The sequence below is a fragment of the Primulina eburnea genome, chromosome 16 (assembly GCF_022965805.1).
Source record: "Primulina eburnea isolate SZY01 chromosome 16, ASM2296580v1, whole genome shotgun sequence".
Lineage (NCBI taxonomy): Eukaryota > Viridiplantae > Streptophyta > Magnoliopsida > Lamiales > Gesneriaceae > Primulina > Primulina eburnea.
The window spans coordinates 6,959,634-6,978,692 of NC_133116.1; the positions used below are offsets into that span (position 1 = coordinate 6,959,634).

General features: G+C 32.1%; 2 protein-coding genes, 1 long non-coding RNA gene and 1 pseudogene across 4 annotated transcripts; 2 read left to right on the forward strand and 2 right to left on the reverse strand.

Annotated features, from left to right (window-relative positions):
- Nucleotides 1-38: 38 nt before the first annotated feature.
- LOC140816194 (probable methyltransferase PMT2) lies at nucleotides 39-4,783 on the reverse strand. 2 transcript variants are annotated; one of them, XM_073175285.1, is made up of 7 exons: nucleotides 4,555-4,783; nucleotides 2,980-3,634; nucleotides 2,643-2,853; nucleotides 2,285-2,579; nucleotides 1,075-1,461; nucleotides 684-761; nucleotides 39-554 (listed from the first exon to the last, which is right to left on the reverse strand). In XM_073175285.1, the coding sequence occupies exons 2-7, from the start codon at nucleotides 3,625-3,627 to the stop codon at nucleotides 329-331; spliced, it is 1,845 nt and encodes a 614-aa protein (XP_073031386.1). In that variant the 5' UTR covers nucleotides 3,628-3,634; nucleotides 4,555-4,783; the 3' UTR covers nucleotides 39-328. The 2 variants fall into 2 exon arrangements, with proteins under 2 accessions (XP_073031386.1, XP_073031385.1); XM_073175284.1 differs by lacking the exon at nucleotides 4,555-4,783 and adding an exon at nucleotides 4,433-4,483.
- Nucleotides 4,784-11,086: 6,303 nt separating this feature from the next.
- On the forward strand, nucleotides 11,087-12,270 carry LOC140816992 (extracellular ribonuclease LE-like; annotated as a pseudogene).
- Nucleotides 12,271-15,678: 3,408 nt separating this feature from the next.
- Nucleotides 15,679-17,718, reverse strand: LOC140817207 (myb family transcription factor PHL8-like). Its single transcript, XM_073176848.1, has 6 exons — nucleotides 17,450-17,718; nucleotides 17,250-17,326; nucleotides 17,107-17,164; nucleotides 16,938-17,013; nucleotides 16,768-16,837; nucleotides 15,679-16,337 (listed from the first exon to the last, which is right to left on the reverse strand). Exons 1-6 carry the CDS (start codon nucleotides 17,580-17,582, stop codon nucleotides 15,777-15,779), a joined length of 975 nt encoding a protein of 324 aa, XP_073032949.1. The 5' UTR covers nucleotides 17,583-17,718; the 3' UTR covers nucleotides 15,679-15,776.
- An 82-nt stretch (nucleotides 17,719-17,800) lies between these two features.
- On the forward strand, nucleotides 17,801-18,805 carry LOC140817208 (uncharacterized). Its single transcript, XR_012114733.1, has 2 exons — nucleotides 17,801-17,912; nucleotides 18,366-18,805. It is a non-coding gene; the product is annotated as an uncharacterized lncRNA (long non-coding RNA).
- The last annotated feature ends 254 nt before the right edge of the window (nucleotides 18,806-19,059 follow it).

The window sequence follows — 19,059 nt, forward strand, 5'->3', positions numbered from 1 at the left end:
ACATTTTCATGACATCATATCATACAAAATAAAATGGAAACTAGAGTAGAAGAATAACAAATGTAATTGATTTATGTTCTAAAATATTATAATAACGTAGGGAAAAAAACTCAAAGGTATCAATAAACACCATAACACTATGAGTTTCAATAAATTACCGGTTAAATCCGCACTACCCAGCTTAACTGCATTTGCCCCCTTCAATGGAAAAACCTTCATAGAGTGAACCGTGCATGCCCCTCTTCAATGGAAAAACCTTCATAAAATGAACCGTGCATCCTCGGAATGTGTACAAGAAAATCAAAGAATCGCCGTGTTTCATGGGGTTTTACCGCGTCGAAGTGGAGTTGCCAACCCAGTATTGCTTAACTGCAACCAGTATTTTTTCGGGGACGAGGGGACCGTCCTCATGATCCATCATTTTAAAATCCCATTTCATACCAGTAATCACCTTCTTCACCTTAACTATTACGTCTACTTCATCGCGGAGTATGACTGCACCTTCTGGTCGAAGGATTCTGTCCATTTCTAACAAAATGTCTTCATAGTCACATCTGTGTTCATTTTAATGAATCGGTTTGTTAGTTCTCGAAGTCACGTCTGTTTTCGTTTTTGTCATCAGTTGTATATTTCAAGATTTCTTGGAACAGGATTGACAAAATAGAAGGATACCGAAAACTTACGTGTCCTTGTACAGGCTGAAAAGACCATTAGCATGAATAAGATCATATGTTCTTGGATAAGTAGAAAAGCCTTCACACCTGAAAAAGAAAAAATACAATCTGATACACGACGGGGTTGGTATTTGGGGGAAAAAGATATCGGAAGCCTAGCAGGACAAAATAAATTTCACTAGATTGGGTAAAACGGGACTCAGCCAGGTCATGATCAATCTACTATATTGTGTGGTCACATATGTGGCACAAATTGAAATTTGGTGATTTAGGCAACTATAGGTTCAAAATAATCGAGTTGCACCAATAAAATTAGATATAGTCATATAACAATCGATAAAGAGAGAAATATTTGGTCCTATAAGCAGAAAAACAAAATATTTGACAAAGAAAAGCATACCAGTCGTGATAAATGCCAATCAATCCCCGTTCATAAATGACACCCAAAGTATTTTTCTTGGCAATCGTAGGCACAACATTCATTACCCAAAATTTGGGAGAATGAAGTGCAGCAGCAAAACCTCCAAATCCAGCATTCATATCCATAATGTTCCGGTACCTTCCAGAGTCAAGAATCTTGTTGATCCTTTTATAGGCGCTGACGTGCTTTTTCCATTGCTTGTTGTCCTCCAAGTACGTCTCAATGGAGACTCCAGAAACCGACCCACTAGCAATTCTGGGAGGGACGGCATAAAGCCTCTCAGGGAATGGTTTAAGTACCCAACTTGATGCTTCATCACTGTTTCCATTGGTATATGGAGTAACACACGGCTCCATTTTCTTGTACCTAATAAACGATATACCAAACACTGAATGCGTGCAAAAAAGTACACTTTTTGCGACTAAGTACACATTCAAAACGTGAAAGTAGCGAAACCTAAAATCCCTCATCGCATAGTTGTCAAAGGTGAGAGGCACCACCAGGTGAAGACCTCGTGCCTAGGGTCATCCCAGGCGCAGCGATTTACTAAGACGAGCCCTGGAGCTCGCCTGGACTAGTCTTGGAAGTTCACTCAGGCGCGCTTAAAGCACGACTTAGTGATTTTTTTTAATCTCGGCTGGACTAGCCTTGGAAGTTCACTTATTAGCGCTTTAGTGAATTTTTTTTAATTACTTATTTAAAACAAAAAGCTCAAACCCAAACCCTAGCAATCCAACGCTCCAACTCTGGAATCAGAAGAAGAGAGCTCTGAGCAGAAAAACGAGGTGAGAGCATCTACATCTAAAACAACCAAAAAAATCGGTTTCACATCTTTTGGACGAGAAGGAAGAAGAAATTGATGTTGGTCAAGAAAATTGTAAAGACTGATGATTCAATGGAAGAATATGAACTTGATATTTTGCATAATTGAAGAATTTTAATCATTTTACTAATTACTATGAACTTATTAATTATTTTTTTTGTTTTGAATGACATTGCGACTTAATTATTTCATATTTTGATATATTTATTCTAACATAAATATAATTTTTAAAAAATAAAAAAATAGCTTAGGTAAGGCGGGCGCCTCGTCTTGCGCCTCAGGCTCCGTGGCGCTTGTGCGCCTCGGTGTGCCTTGCGTCTTTGACAACTATGCCTCATCATGGTTTGTACGTATAGTTATTCATACCAGACATCGTCAGCATCTTCAGGTTTACAAAATGTTACTCCAGAATTTTCTTGTTCTGCACGACAAGAATCAGTATCCATTGTCTTCTGCCATATAGCAATTTCACCTTTCTCAGACTTCTTTTCCCAGCAGAGAAGTTTGGCGACTTCTTCAATCCTTCTTTGTTCTTCCTCGAGGTCTTCCTTTGTACGCTGCCACGGCTTGTAGTTAATCTTCCAATTGATAGGAGGCCCCGAAAGAACCCAATAACCACCGGGCCTAAGAACACGATCCACCTCCTTCATATACAGTCCATCTGCAAAGAGAACCAAATTACACAAACAACAAGAAGCTCAATTGTTTAACTTTTGGTGCTTACCATTTATCCCCCAAGGTATAAGACAACGAGAACAGTGAGCCATGTCAAAAGCTCTGGACGGATATGGAATTTTTATAGTTCCAAGAACACCAATAACAGCAGGTACACCCCTTTCAAGAGCAAACTGAACCTGGGCCTCGTGTGAATCTCTCGGAGCAAAGGACATTGCAATAACGTTTCTTTTCCATAGATAAGCCCCCCAACTAGCAACCTGAAATCATGAAATATATCAGAGTCAACAACACATAAAATACAAATATTGGCATAGAACACCTAAATAATCAAAGTAAAAGAGCACAATCTAGTGCAAAATCAATAAATATAGCACTGAACATACCCCACATCCAGTATCCAATGCTGTCCTTACAGTTCCATCAGCTATTGGTATAACTGAAGCCAGCTGGTCAATATACTTGTCGGCCCCCTGAGGAAATTGTGTTCCTCCACCAGGGAACCTGAACACATCTCCCTCATACTGGATCCAGTTCTGAATAGCCTTCTCAACAGTCAAGCTCTTGTATGGAGCATTGGCATAAGGAACATAATCACGACTTTTTGGCCATGGAAATGGGGTTACATATCCTTCGGGAGCGGGAATAAGGCAATGAAGCTTCTCTGCTTGAGGAGGGCAGTGCCTTTCACGATATATCATATTTTCCCTAGGGAAAGTCATGGCACGACTTTGATCTTGGCAGGGCGTGTAATCAGTGAATCGAGTGTGGCATGGCTTATACTCAATTGTTTTAGAATCAGAATCATCAATAATCCCGGCTTCACCAACGTGGCGGGTTTCGAAATTGAGGTTCGGAACGATGTTGCAGTTTTCTCCACTCTTGGTCATCTCAAGGGCTATGCTATCTCCCTTTCCAAATCCACTTCTCTGCCACGCTCCAAGTAAGTAGAAGAAACAGCAAAGGCCAGCTACTATAAAGATTGATATAGAACTTCTAGTTTTACTATCACCCGAATTCAACTTATTCGCCATCACGAACCTGAAACATTTGCAACTCAAATTAAGCATAGATAAAAGAAAATTTGTTTCCCAAATTCGACACAATTTTCCCACATTAACATACAAAAATGATCCTTATCTTGATCAAACTCGATCAGAAGATAAAAAAGTTTTGCTAAGCGATCATTTCCAAAAGCTAGTAACTATTATTTTCGATGCTTTTCGTGTCAAATTCACTTCTGGAATATTCACATACTCAAATACACATGCAGTTAGTAGTGACATAAATAAACAATGGTTAACCCAACAATATATAAACCATAAGTGTAATCTTCTCCCAATAAATTTCACGCGGATTGCACAAATTCAATGCTAATGTACAGCATAACACAGCATAACTTAGATCTGCTGCCACTTTACCAAGATCCATTGTGATCATCGGATGAACAAACTTTAAATGGATCCATTTCTTAAAAGAGATAAAAGAAGGCTCATCTACTTCAACCTCAAGCAACATTATAACTTTATTAAAATCATCAAATACTAAAGATCACGCAAGAAAGGGATTAAAAAATCGGGTCCTTCGACCCTACAGTGGGGGTACTACCCACTGCCCATCTCGATGACATCGTATTAAATTAGATTTCCAGTTAAAAAACAAAAGCGATTAAATTCTCAAATCAAGCATTCATTTGCTTAGATTAAAGGGAAAAACACATAAATTTTATCTAAGTACTAAGTGTCCGCAAAAAAATATGTTCCAAACGACAAGCATTCAAGAACGAGCTCGAACGTAATATCGAACCCAGAAACTAAATCCTTAAAAATAAAAATATACATCAGATTCCACAAATTTTTCCCGAAAACTCCATTCATCAACAGAGAGAACAAGACCCGTTTAAAATAAAAATAATGAACAGGACAATCAAATCAAAATGCATCAAACAATAAAACTCATACCAATCACATAAGTTGATGCGAACACCGATTCAAACGATCTAAAAGATCGAATCTTTACGATTTTTTTTTTCTCACCGATTAACCGATGAACAGAGTTTTGGCACAACACAAGCACTCAATAGCAAACAAATCCTCACTTCATCTAAACAAATATTCCTTCAAATGGTATATTTATATTATTTTAACTAATTCCCTCTGATTTGGGTCTCTTAAATGTGGAAGGACAAACATATCTTTTTTTTTCCACCTTTTCTTTTTCTTTTTCTTTTTGCTTTTTATTTATTATTATTATTTAATGCAGAAATCACCAAACATGAAACATTTTTTCCTTTGGCCCTTCATTTAGTGCCCAATGAATTGCCTCAAAACTTTTCAAATTGTATAATTCAACCTTAAAGTTGTGACTTTTGACTCTCTTATTTGGGCAGATGTAATTTTAAATCCAAATCCCATTTTTTTTAAAGCATATATATCCAAAATCGCAAATTTATAAACAAAAATTAGATTTTCGGACATCTAAACACGTAAAATGTTTATGTTTCGAGTTCAAACATTTTTTCAAGTTACTTATATTTTCTTTCCGTGTTATCATTTGATTTATGTGGAAGTTGGTGAAAAATCTCCAATCAAAACATTTCTTTGGATTCACTCCCTACCCACAAAATTGTGGTACTGTGTCATACAAAATATGGTGCACTTTATGTGAAAATGTGGTACAAAAAAAGTAGCCAGTGACTGAACACAAAAAAAATCGACGATTGGGGACTAAAGACCAATTTCCCGTTGATTTATTCAATGGATTTCTTGAATATGTTCTTCACAATCTAGACTATAAGGCCTGGTTAACTAGCATAGGCGCAGTTTGATTAGTTTGGTACCTATATGCTAGACAAAGTAGAGTGAGGACTTTACTGATTTTTTTAGGAAAACAGGGGTGTAAATGGCTAATATGGTGGAGAACTGGAGACCACTTAAATGAGGTGATATCATCCCTGATCCAACCCCTCGTGTTTTCTAATATTTCAAAGAAGGCCCCACAAAGCTCCACCGTCTCCGCGTATGATATGGTGCACGGCGTGCGCAACACGCACACACACTAGGGCGCCCAAATCTTCATCGGGCCCCACGACCACAATAAAGTCCAAAAGCAATTAAAATTTATTGATGATGGGCCCACATTCATGTGGATCAAGGCCACCGATTTCGAATCGGGGGTGTCAAAAAGTCAGCACGATGAACGGTAGAAGATGACGGATGGTCAGATCTGAAGTAGGAAAGGTTTTTTTTAGACTTTTCACAAGCGAGTTTGATCCGGTTTGCTTTTTTTACGTAAAATAAATAAATATATATTTATACATCAAACAAAAAAAGTATTATTAAATGCAAAAAAAAAAAAAAAATTCTCCCGGTTTATTGATCAATCCAATATGTATAGAATTAGAATTTGTGTAAATATCGCATTGTAAATAAAATTAAATATGAATTTAAGTTTTAGTTACATAATTCAAAAGGTAGAACCATTCTTTTTAATTTTAAAATTAATAATAATAATTAATTTTAAATGACCAAGAAACATTCATCGTATTAAAATTTGATCCATAATATCAGATTTTATTGAAAAAATCAAACCAATCCTATGACATTAATTAAAGCTCATTAATTAACAACCTTAATATTTAATTGCAATAACTCATGAATGAAGGCTATAAAATCGATCCATGTAGTGTTTGTGAATAGTAGTGGTCCACGATTATTTTATGAACTCACGTTTAATTTTGTAAGACGTATATTTTATTTGAGTAATTTAAGAAAAAAATTTACTTTTTATATCAAAAATATTACTTTTTATGTTAAAAATATTATTTTTTTATTATAATTGATCTGTATCATGAGGAAAGATATGTGAAACTATTTTACAACGTGATAACGTGATCTGACCTCTATTTAGTCGGTAAATTTGTGAGAAAATAGCGAAAATGGATTTGTAAGATGACTTCGATTGAGTTTTTTTAAAATTTTATGATCTATCTAATTAATACAAATTCGTTTTTAATGTAACATTTAATTTTTATAACAAAAGTTAGTCACCGGTTAAATATATTAATTTTTATACCAAAATTATTACTTATTATTATAAAAATGAGCAAGATTGTTCTGTCTCACGGATATCTCACGGATAAATATCCATAAGACCGTCTTATAAGATACACCTACTTTTCGAAATTTATGTCTCATGGTTTCTCCCATCGTTATTTTCTGTTTTTTTTTTTTTTTTGGAATATGATTTCCCATTGTTCAACAGTTGAAAAAATACAAAAACTAAATTAAATCATGTTAGATGTTGAACCTTATTTTTTTATTTTACCCAAAATCTATGATGCCTCATTCATTAAAATAAATAAATAAATCTATGAAGCCTCCAACTATATCTCAATCTAACACGTTCTTAAAAGCTGACAGGATTTGAGGAGTCTTACGAAATAATAATTGAAAAATGACAAATATATATTCAGGAATATCTTCAAAATTCAATATATAACCCAATATAAAAGTACAAAATTAGATAAAATACAAGACTCGAAGGAGTTGCACTCACATGCAATAAGATTGCAATTATTTTGACAAGCCTACATCATCTTCTTTCACAGACAATGAAAGTCGTTCAAAACCCTTACACACACATATGTGTGTGTGTGTGTATTATATTCATGTATATCCATACATTTTTGGAGAAATTGCAACTTAATATGTTTTGAGTTTTAGCGTCAATATTTGGTTTTAATTTAGTTGTTGGGATTTTTTATGAATTTTTTTTTACCAAAAATAACTCACGTCGTCAAATATTATTTGTATGACACCATTATTCTATATTATAGATATCAAAATAAATCTAAATAAAAGCAAAGGAAAAATAAAGCAAAATATCCAATATTTCAAAATGAGAAGAAAAAAGTTTGTCATTCCCCTTTTAATTTTGCTTAGATAGCTTCAGTTTTACCTTATTTTGAAGCTGCTCTTAACCTTAAAGACAAAGTTAACCTCCTACGAATACTCGAAGACACAGGTGACTTTATTTATGTTGTATGATTAATTTAGTAATTTACCAAAATATTCTATAAATTGGTTTATTTCGATTTATCGTTTAACCACTCAAAATTTGTATTAGTGGTTAGTTTTTTTCACCTTTTGTTTCTTCTTATTAAAGTGGTGACATGACATGATGATGTATATCGTCGGCATGATGACAAGCATTACTTACATGTCTATACTATGTCATTATTCTGACGAAAAAAGACTAAAAAAAGAAAATTATTTAAAAGATATTGACTAAACTTATTTAAAACAACTTATAAGCTCTTATATCTTATAAATTGTTTAATAAGCTTATAATTGTGAGATCATATTTTAAAAATAAACTGTTAAAGTATTTGAATGAACTCATTTTAAACAAAAAGAGTATAATACAATGAGTTAAAGTAAGTAGTAATATATATATATATATATATATATATATATATATATATGAAAATAGTTTTATAGTTTTAATTTAAAAAAAACTATTTTATATTTATATTTAGAAAAATTTATCATTTTAGGAAAAAAAATTAATAATATTTTTAATGTGTATAAGTAAAAAGTTGATTAAAAAATTATAAATAATAATGTATTCGATAAAATCTTAACATTTTTGTTTTCTATATAATAAAAAGAAAGAACACATTAAAGACAAGATAAAAAGTGATGATTTAAGAAGTGAAAATAAAGTGCATATTTAAGAAGATATACCACAAAGACATTTTGAAGAATTGAAATATTAAAATAAGATTTTTTTTTTAAAAAAAAAGTGAGGTGTCCCAACTTTTTTTAAAACAGGTTATAGCTAGGCTGTCAAAATAAGCTATTTTGATAGTTTAGTAAATTGTTTGGAATTTTTTTTACTAAACAAATTATAAGAGGTTATAAGCTCTAAAACAACTTATTAATTGTTTTAGAGATTATAAGTTCTACCGAGCATCCTCGTATTTAACGAATTTTAAATTTTGACTACTAAGAGACTTTGGAGGCTTCGTCACGAACACGTAAATTTTTACATGATATATGCATAACGAAAGTTACACACACGGTTACATATTATTTTTGAGATTACAAAACTACTTTCCCCGATTACTTTGATCAGGCCAACTATAAAAAAGAAAGGGGATAGATCTCACATTACTTGAGATTCTCGCAACTTTTTTTAAAAAAATAAAATCACGTGAGAACAAAATGTATTTTACGGCGTTGTTACACTCAAAATTCCATAAAATATCTTTTAATCATTTTAAATTCGAATTCGGATTATTTATCACATATTGCAGGTATTCGACCAGACGACAAGTTTTACGAGGTAGAAGATATTAAGGAAGCCATAAAGGCTGGAAGTGGTTACGATGCAGCGGTAGAGTGCAATCCAACCCATCGCGCAACACACAGCTGTGCCAGATTTACCTCTGCGTCGATGCTTCCGACATGGACTTTGTCCAATGTCCCGTGTTTCCTATAAGGGCGTGCTGTACCTCCATTCAACTTCCAGTCTTCTAGGACTCAGCTCTTTATGCCATTTTCAAATAGTTGTCCTGAGGAAGAAGAGGGACGGTGGACCGCGGACGATGAACTAAATATCTTACAAAGGAAAATATGAAAAAAGAAGAATTTTGGAGATGTAACAATTAAAGCAATTGCTTGAATTTACGCTTCAAATTTTATTAATCACACTCTACCTTATCTTTTTAATTAATTAGATGACTAAAACACCCTCTATTGAACTTATTTATGATAATTAGAAATTAATCTTTTTTTTATTTAGAAATATAATAAATTCTTTCTATGTTATCCATATAATCTCATAATATGTTATTATTGTAATTTATTTTTCATATAATTTCAAAAAAACTAAATATTTTTGTTGGTAGATTATATGATCATAAAATGTAAAAACATTTATTAAATTATAATATGAGAGCATTTATAACTGAAATTAATAGGTGGGGTTATTTTGGCCATATTATTTAATAAAAAGTTAAAATATAATGAATGTTATAAATAAAAGACTTTAAACTAAGGCAAAAATTTATGTGAGACGGTCTCACGGGTATTATTTGTGAGACGAATCTCTTATTTGGGTCACCCATAAAAAAATATTACTTTTTATGCTAAGAGTATTACTTTTTATTGTGAATATGGATATTATTGACCCGTCTCACAGATTATGATCTGTGAGACGATCTCACATGAGACTCACTCTTGAACTAATCATTGATCATTTGCAACATAGGGATGTGGTTTGGTGGCCCGCTATTAAGTTGGGTTATGTGAATCGGGCTTTCAGCCAAATTTCTCTAACTCTGTTATCTTTTATCACTGCACTTTCATAAACTTTTATTTTGGAGTGAAAAAAGGAAAAAAAAAAATTTAAATTCTGGCAAAAATTATAATTTCCGTTCTATATGTTTGTCATTTACGACTTTGATCTTTTATATTGTGAAAATTTGATCTTAGTCCATATCTTTTTATTTTAGCAATTTTAGTTTTATTTTACGGAGAGTGCTGATATGATTAGCGCATGACAAACATGAACAATTGATGTCAGTTCAGAGCTATATCGATGTCACATCAATGCTACATTAAAAAAAGACTAGAATTACGAAAACAAAAAAAAATATAGCTGTCAAAGATTGAAATTTGTTAACATAAATAACTAAAATTACAAATAGAAAAATATATATAACTAGAATTGCAATTTTTGATTCGTTAAAGACATATTTTTTAATATATTGCATGGAAATTTGTTTAAAAATAATTATATTTTAAATGGAGGGAAAGATGAGTATTATAAATGTAATTTTCATAAAGAAACATATGAGAATTGAGTAATGATTTGTAATTCATATATTTATTTTTATTTGTTCAGATAATTGTTAAAAATAAATTTTTTCGTCTGTAGTATACATAATAACCAAAAGTGGAGTAAAGAAATACTAATACATAAAGCTAATGTGAGACAATTTTTCAGGTCAATTTATGAGACATATATTTAATTGGAGTCTCTTATAAAAAATATTATTTTTTTGTACTGAAAGTATTACTTCTTATTGTAAATATGAACAAATTGACTAGTCTCACTAGTAAAGATTCATGAGATCGTCTCACAAGATATCTAATAATAAAATCTCAAATCTTCAAATTTTAGATTCTCTTACAATAGTCGCAAGAACATCAAAATTTAAGTCTTCATTTGTCGAAAAATAATATAAAATTTTATGATTTCGCAAGAACATCAAAATTTAAGTCGTAAGAGAATCTAAAAATTTTCCTTTTGATGATTTACTTATTTATATAGGTTCCATAGAAGACTGGCCGATCAATTACTGGTCCAGGTTCACTCTCGAAGAAACGTAACGTTTCTATGGATTTTGTTCATATCATTAACATTTAATTTGTTCACAACTTCCTTTCTTCCCATCCATTATACACACACACACACACACACCAATTCATTTTGTTTTCCTGAAGAATAAATTAATGTCAATTTACTTCAAAAATGGAGTCGAAATATGACATTTTCATCTTCGTGAAATTGTTGCTCCTGCAGTCTCTATCTGTCTTAAGCACTGTTGCTCAAGATTTTGATTTTTTCTACTTCGTTCAACAGGTGTGTGTGTGTGTGTGTGTGTTGTATATATATATAGATTTAGAAGCGATGATTAAAGAAATTAAGGTAATGAATTTCTAGTATATATATTGCAGAGGCCGGGATCGTACTGCGACGCGAAAAAGAGTTGTTGCTATCCCACAACGGGGAAGCCTTCGACGGATTTTGGTATCCATGGATTATGGCCGAATTACGCGGACGGATCTTACCCTTCAAACTGTGATCCAGACGATTCTTATGATCAATCCAATGTAAATCCTAATTTATTCTATACTCGGTCGATTCAAATACTATTGCAGTGACATAGAAAATGCATAACAAATTGTGGCAGATTTCAGATTTGATTAGCAGAATGCAACAAGATTGGCCGACACTTGGTTGCCCCAGCAATAGCGGGACATCATTCATTCTGGTCACACGAATGGGACAAACATGGGACTTGTTCTGAATCTGTCCTAAACCAACATGCCTATTTCAAATCTGCTCTAAACCTTAAATCTAAATTAGACCTCCTCCAAATTCTTCAAAGTGCAGGTAATTCATCTACATCAGTTCGATCATTTCTTACGATTAGGCGTAAAATTTATTTCTACAACATATTTTATATTGGTCATTCGCAATATGTTTCAGGGATTAATCCAGACGGGGGATTCTACAGTTTCAACAGCATAAGGAATACTCTTACCGATGCAATCGGATACACACCGGGGATAGAGTGCAATGTGGATGAAAATGGTAACAGTCAGTTGTATCAGGTTTATATTTGCGTGGACACTTCTGCTTCAAACGTTATCGAGTGTCCGATCTTGCCAAATGCAAGAAAATGCGTTTCCAGCATCGAGTTCCCGGCGTTTTAGCAATCGTTGTAGTAGTCGATTCTACCGTATTTTAGTGGTTGTATCACGTATGGGGAGCAAGTCAAAATGGCTTTAAAATTTTTAATGAAGTAAAAATATAATTTATTCTTTCGAAATAATTTTGAACTCAGCTTTACAGTTGAGATAATATTGCTTCTTTGCGATATTTATAGTTTTTTTTTCCAATTTATGCGGCGAGGGAAGATGATCAATTTTTTTTATGATTAGAACTTTTGTGAGACGATCTCACGACTTTTTATCGGTTAGACAAGTTAATCTGATTTATAAGTATCATGAAAAGTAATATTTTTGACATAAAAATGATATTTTTCATGAGCAGGATTTGATCGGAATCTGTCTCACAAAATTGATATGTGGGATAAATGTCACAAAAGTTTTTATGTTTTTTGGTATGGCAATACTGCATATCTTGAATTCGAGATCTTTCATTAAAGATTATAATTAAAAAAACGTGTGTGTATCACTCAAATTGCCGTAATGCTATTGCTATTTTGTGCTAAAGATTGAACAAATTTCCACGAAATAAAATAATAAATATGAAGCCTACATCTACATAACTATGAAAGTGGAGCTTGCCCGGATAGTATATGACAATCTAAAACGACACGATTCTTAACCACAGTCGTGTGTTTCTCAATTTTTCCCCTTAGGGCATCCGCATCCATAGTCATTAATATATTATTAATCTTCTATATCTTCAAAAAGTGTGGGGTCAACGAGCCACATAATATTATATTAACACTTTTTCATTATTAATACACATCCACATTCATTTAATATCAACTTTCATTATTTATGGGTCTCACTGTTCACTTATTCATTTTTTTTATTTATATTAGTCAAATATCTTTCTAAATTTGTTTAAAAAATTACAATAAATATTATTGAAAATAAATAGTATTATTATTTAAAAAATAACTTAATTTCAATATTGATTAAAATATTATTAAAAAAATATAAAAAAAACAGTTGGGCTCTTTGCTATCATTCTTTAAACTTATAAATTATAATTATTTAAAATAACATAATATTATTGATTTATAATTAATTAATGTTTAATAGTTTTATTGTTTATTTTACGAGTTTCATTTATTTAAATTTAAAAATTTATTATAAATTTGAATGAAAGCATGCAACATAAGGAAAAACAGTTGAATAAAATTAAAAACAACATATAAATCAAACATTTTGAAATTTGTAATAAACTGACTTAACTGATTGTTGTACTTTGTCCAAATATACTCAACTAAGTCGGTACAAATTTGGTTATATACTTGATAGTCACGTAGTTCGGAATTTCTTCGGAGAAATAAACAACTTTTTTAAAAAAAATAATGGATGTATGTGTATGTAGTCCATAGAAATATGTGTGTAGTCTATAGGAAAAAAATGGAGTAATAAAGAGGTTTTTTAAAAAATTAAAATAAAAGTTTTCATTTATTTTTTTGAAAAATAAGGTTTTCAATTTTTAAAATTGAAATAATGGGAAAGAAAAAAAGAATTAAGAGAACGTAAAATATAGAGTTGGATAGTTAATTAAGAGTATAAACAATAGTGATTATATTAAAATTTAATTACTGGAATGATTTATTCAAATAGCCAAACCTTTTTGAATTTTTTTATAAAAAAAATTAATGGGGCAGTGTGTAATGGGATACATCACACTCTACTAACGACCATGTAATGGACACACCATGCGTTTGTGTTTGGCGCGTGTTTTCAGATGATTTTTTGTTTTTAAAAAAAGTTATGTGACACGACAATCAAGATTAGTAATCTATATATATTCACATTGGTGCATGAATATTAATTGATATTAATAATACCCATTAATGCATAATATTCATGCACCAATGGGGGTGTGATCTTATTAACACACGTTTCTATCTAAATTTCCCATTTACCTAATATGGCGGAAAATATAATTTTGGTCATAGACATGACCATTTTCTCTTTTTAATTGACCAATCATGTTAGTTTTCAAGTTGCCTTTGTAGTCTCGTGAGTTGTTACGTAATACTACACAAGCAATTTTCGATATCATCTTATCAATTTTTGATGTCACTTGAACATTCTGATAAAAAAATAACTAAAAGGTGAGAATAAAAATCAACTTCTTAAGGCTAAAACTGCATCTGAAAACCTACATGACTGAAAATGGGAAATTATCAAGTGAGGAGACCACATCTCTCATGTAAGTAATCCGTCGTTGATAGTTCAAAGGTGGGGGAGTCGAAGCCACATTTGATTGAATTTTTTTAAAAAAATTATAACAAAACATTCATAAAATATGGTTTTTATAATTTTTTTAAGATCGAATATTTGTCATTTTACCAATAATTATAACTAATGATAATGATATAATTTCATTATTTTAGATCGTATAACAACTCAAACATCACGTGTCAATCGTTCTCGCCACATACAATTATTTATTGCATCTCAACAATTTATGATCCATTTTTTTTAAAATGAAATCAAGGGCTACTTCGGATTACTAAATCTAAACATTTGAACATAATATTGAGATTGGAAAAAAAGAAAAAAAAAAAAAGAAAAAGGATAACTTTATACAATAAAGTAATTTTTCCGAATTCGTACACGAGGATTCAATCAAAAGAGTAATTTTAAAAAAGGGTTGGAAGGTATAAATATTATATTATTTTCATTTCTCTCTCTCAATTTTTTTTCAACTTCATTTTTCTGAAGTCTAATTTGAGGTTTTACCATTGTTAAGTTTGAGTAGGTCTCTTCATGTGTATTTCACGGTCGACTATTTAATTAAGAAAATGAATTCTTCATATGATTCGACCGAAGTTATTTTACAAATTTTCCCCATTTGTATGAAAATAACTTGTGCCATTAAATAATTGATGTGCCCTTTTTGATTATTTTTTATTATCATTTGTGATTTTTTTTCGTGCAATTTTAAGAATGTCATGCAATTTCAGTATCACTTTTTTTTTTATTGAATCGAGTAAATATCTAATTGATTACAAAAAACCTTCGGCAAATATTAATCTCTGAAAAATATTATTATGCGGCATCTTTGAAAATACAGGAATAAATTATTTCAGAATTTTTAAAATCAGAATCGAAATTTTGTGTATCTTTGAAATTTTTATAAATCAAAACTATCAAAAAAAATATATTTAGGAACCGATATTTATATCCGGCTTTTATGGCATGAGTTGTCATTTGGTATCCCAATCGATTTAAATAAGATGCATAGAACATACATGACCCTTTAATAATTACATACTTTTAAGTTATGTTCGGATCGATTGATTTGATACGATTGATTTCAAATAATCAATTTCAAAATTTTGTCACGTTTAGATTCTTATAATATTTGAGTGTTTAGTTCTATAATATTTGTGAGTTGTTTGTTTATTTGTATTAAGAAAATGTGTGTTTTTTTTGGAAACACAGTGAGTGGTTGTACACTGTAAAATATTATAGTTTTAGAGGTTTTCCACGTAAATCTTGATGTCCATTTCAAATATAATTCACATCTAGTAATGCAATTTCAGTAGGAACTATGGTGGATTTCAAGAATTGCAGTTATATATAAGATATACATACAAGCACAGAGAATTATATGCTTCGGATCATATCTAACCAATTATTTGTTGCAACACACAAACTAATTATTATTCATTAAAGAGTTCACCCCCCTTGCAGTTCAAGTCTATGGCTTCTTGGCTGGAATCGAAATTATCCAAAGATTTGCAATTTAAATCGATCAAGAGATCATGCTCATTAGTGTTGGTTCTGCTCCTTTTCTTGCTGCGACATTCATTTGTTGATCCGCCCTTGTCCGTTGGATGCATTTCCATTAGCGAAAGCTCGACAGAACTTCTCTTCCCTTCGTTAGTTTTTTCACCTTCAACCTCACAATGAGTTTCTTCCATCCTGTCCCAGCTCTCAGAAGATGTTACCGAGCTTTCGAGCGATGATCTGTTATGTACGAATGGTTTTCTGGAAGCGTTTCTTGGATTATTCAAGCCTTCGCTTTGTGTCAAGAATGAGATCGAGGAACTTTGACAACCGGAATACTCCACCATTGAAACTAGTTCCGAAAGTTGAGCTTTCGCGTTCTCCACTTCAATGGAACAAGAACTGTATCCTGTAAGCGCTTCTTGAGCCCTTTTTAGGACCGTTTGTAGGTACTTTCCTTGCGCTTCGATTCTTAGCTGCAAATGTCTTTGCACCTAAAATATTTTAGATACGATCAATTTTATTAAGTGGGATGCAGCTTGAATCGGTTTATTAGTAGATATGATACATAGACTGTTCTAACAACGTGTGCAGGAGTCGTTTTCGCCCATCGTGACAGAGGCCGAGAAATTGTTACTTAGAGAAATTCGCATCAAAGTTCGCTATAAATCTTCAGGAACTTATTATGAGATTTATGGACAATATCTAATAGTACGAAATTTAAAAAAAAAAGAAATTTTTTTTATATACATTCGAACCATTCGTGGTCATATTTCTCTAAAGAGAAATCGAAGAAGCCATACGGGGATTTTCTCAAGCCTGTTCATATGGTACTAATTAACTAAGTTAAGTAATTCTATGAGACCATAAGGAATTCAGATCTTTTCACTTCAACTAGGCCCATAGTTTCGGAAACCTTTTTACCTCAATTTGTTCATGTAGTTTCCTCTGCACCTCCATTTGCATTTGCAAAGTCTCAGCTATCTGCAAATTTCTGATTAAACACAAGTACACAACCCTTATTTAGACATTCACTCTTTGTATGTTTCCTCCTCAAAACATTAAAAATCTCGACTTTATTCAAAACTTATTACTCATTAATATGCTGATGCGCACCGTCACAAATCATGCCTGTGATCAAATGATCATTTCTCTGAGTTTCATGATGATCTGAATTCAAAACAAGATACAAATCACAATCCATTAATTTTTTTAAAATTGTATGATACACTTCACATATATATATATTTCAATGTTGCATACTTTCTTGTTTGATTTGGCGGCAGTTCTGTAACTGCTGACTTCTTCCGAGCCTATATTTCTGCAGCTCAATGCAACAACTCATTCAAGAACCTTTATCAAGACAAATCGGGAAAGACTGCGGCATGGAAGGACAATAACATTACCTGCAAATGGCTCTTGAGGTGATACAAAGTGAGTCCATGAATCCCCATCACCCTCATCAAAGATTTTGGTGTAGCCTCTGCATTTCAAAGTATAATTATATCTCTAATATCTAAGTATGTGATATATATGGTTATACACAGTGGAAAATAGGGATATCATATGTTTAATTCTGAGCAGTAGAAGAAGCCATATACTCAACTCTCTGCACCACCAAGCTCGTTGACAGCATCAATGAACCTTTGATTCAATTCTTGAGTCCATTTCAATCTCGGTTTTGCGTCACTTGATAGAACCAAGTTCATTTCTTTAGTTTGATCCTTTTGAAGAGGCATGTCTGTTTGTTTGAAAAGAATAAGGTTTTGTTGAGTTTGATCATAGGTATAAGGATGTTTGTTTTTCTTGTTTTATGAGAGATTTTTTTGCCTCTCACCTTATAAGGAAACACGAGTGAGCCTGTGTTGGGGAAGAATATAAGCTGTGGCCCTTCATTTCTCCCATTTTCCCACTTCATATCAAACTTTATTTTTTATGTTTACAACTCCCTTTTTTTTTATCTTCATTTGACTTGAAGGGTGGAGAGATTCTCTGATGGAGCAAAAAATAAATAAGCAAGACACATCAAATTTGAGTCTCAAAAGGAGAGAAAAGAGGAAAAGTGCAAGGTTGGTTTGTATTCATATGTTTTCCCACCAATATATGTTTTTTTTTTCGTGGGCGATATCAGAAATTTTATAAAATTCGTGTTTTTGAAAAAATTTAAACATAGAACACATCTTTGAGCTTCGATTTGTTGTCGTTGGATTTACCCGAACCTCATATGATGTGATGCCCACAAGATGATCACGTGATCATCTCGTGTAAAAATTGCACAGCACTGAATGCTGTGTTTTCAACACAGTAGATGATCCAAATCCCCAATTTTGGGTGCAACTTTTCCATAAACCTTGAGAAGTTTTGATGGGAAAAATGAAGATGATGCTTTAATTGATGTTTCTTTTTAAAGATTGAAAGGGATAACCAATTTAATTATTTTTCATTTTCTAACTTTCCATTATTTATTTTCTTGAATTTCTTTACTGATTAAAGGGATTGGCCTATTGTTTTTGTTTCTTTAGGGACAAGGGAATCAAAGAATCTAGCATTGGATTTTAGGACAAGCAAGTATTTATGTTTATCAAGAAGTACCTTTTAGAAAAGATAAGTTCTGATAATGTAGTACTATTATTGACCCTATAATACATTGAAATCATCATTCTGCCAAACCTCTTCTGATTCAAAAGTTTCTTGCTGGAAGTGTCCGGCCTTGTGATCTAAACAAAATGGAAACCGTGATGAGGCTACTGTCGAAACCGAGCTCACGGCGACAGGTGACTATGGTAAATCTAGTAAAAAAAACCTCGTTCTTTATGTTTTATCTTTGTCTTTTTACGATTTTCGTCGTCCTATTTTATCAAACTTCAGTCTTAATCCATAAACTTTATTGTTTTTATTTTAGTCATTCTATTCACAAATGGTGAACATATGTGAATAAAAACCAGTTAGTCACATCATGGAAGTCATGTGAAAAGACCCATCTTTTTCGCTTTGCTTAAAGTCCAAGAATGGCATGGATTCTTGAATATATATATGTATATATAGCGCATGATGCATGTCTATATCCAGTGTGCACACTTATCTGAGAATCGACGAGGTGACACTCACTTATTGGATGTGATGAAAAATTGTAAATTTATTAGGTGAGTTCCACATCATCAGCGTTCACATAAATATGCACGATGAGTATGCATCATATCAAAACTAATATATATT

Coding starts and splice junctions, on each gene's coding strand:
- LOC140816194 (XM_073175284.1), bottom strand. CDS start 4,470: ATGAATGGAGTTTTCGGGAAAAATTTGTGGAATCTGAT. Junction 2,580..2,642: donor TATACCTTGGGGGATAAATG/GTAAGCACCAAA, acceptor TTCTCTTTGCAG/ATGGACTGTATATGAAGGAG. Junction 1,462..2,284: donor GAAGATGCTGACGATGTCTG/GTATGAATAACT, acceptor ATCGTTTATTAG/GTACAAGAAAATGGAGCCGT.
- LOC140817207 (XM_073176848.1), bottom strand. CDS start 17,582: ATGCCTCTTCAAAAGGATCAAACTAAAGAAATGAACTTGGTTCTATCA. Junction 17,165..17,249: donor ACCTCAAGAGCCATTTGCAG/GTAATGTTATTG, acceptor ATTGAGCTGCAG/AAATATAGGCTCGGAAGAAG. Junction 16,838..16,937: donor GCGCATCAGCATATTAATGA/GTAATAAGTTTT, acceptor GTGTTTAATCAG/AAATTTGCAGATAGCTGAGA.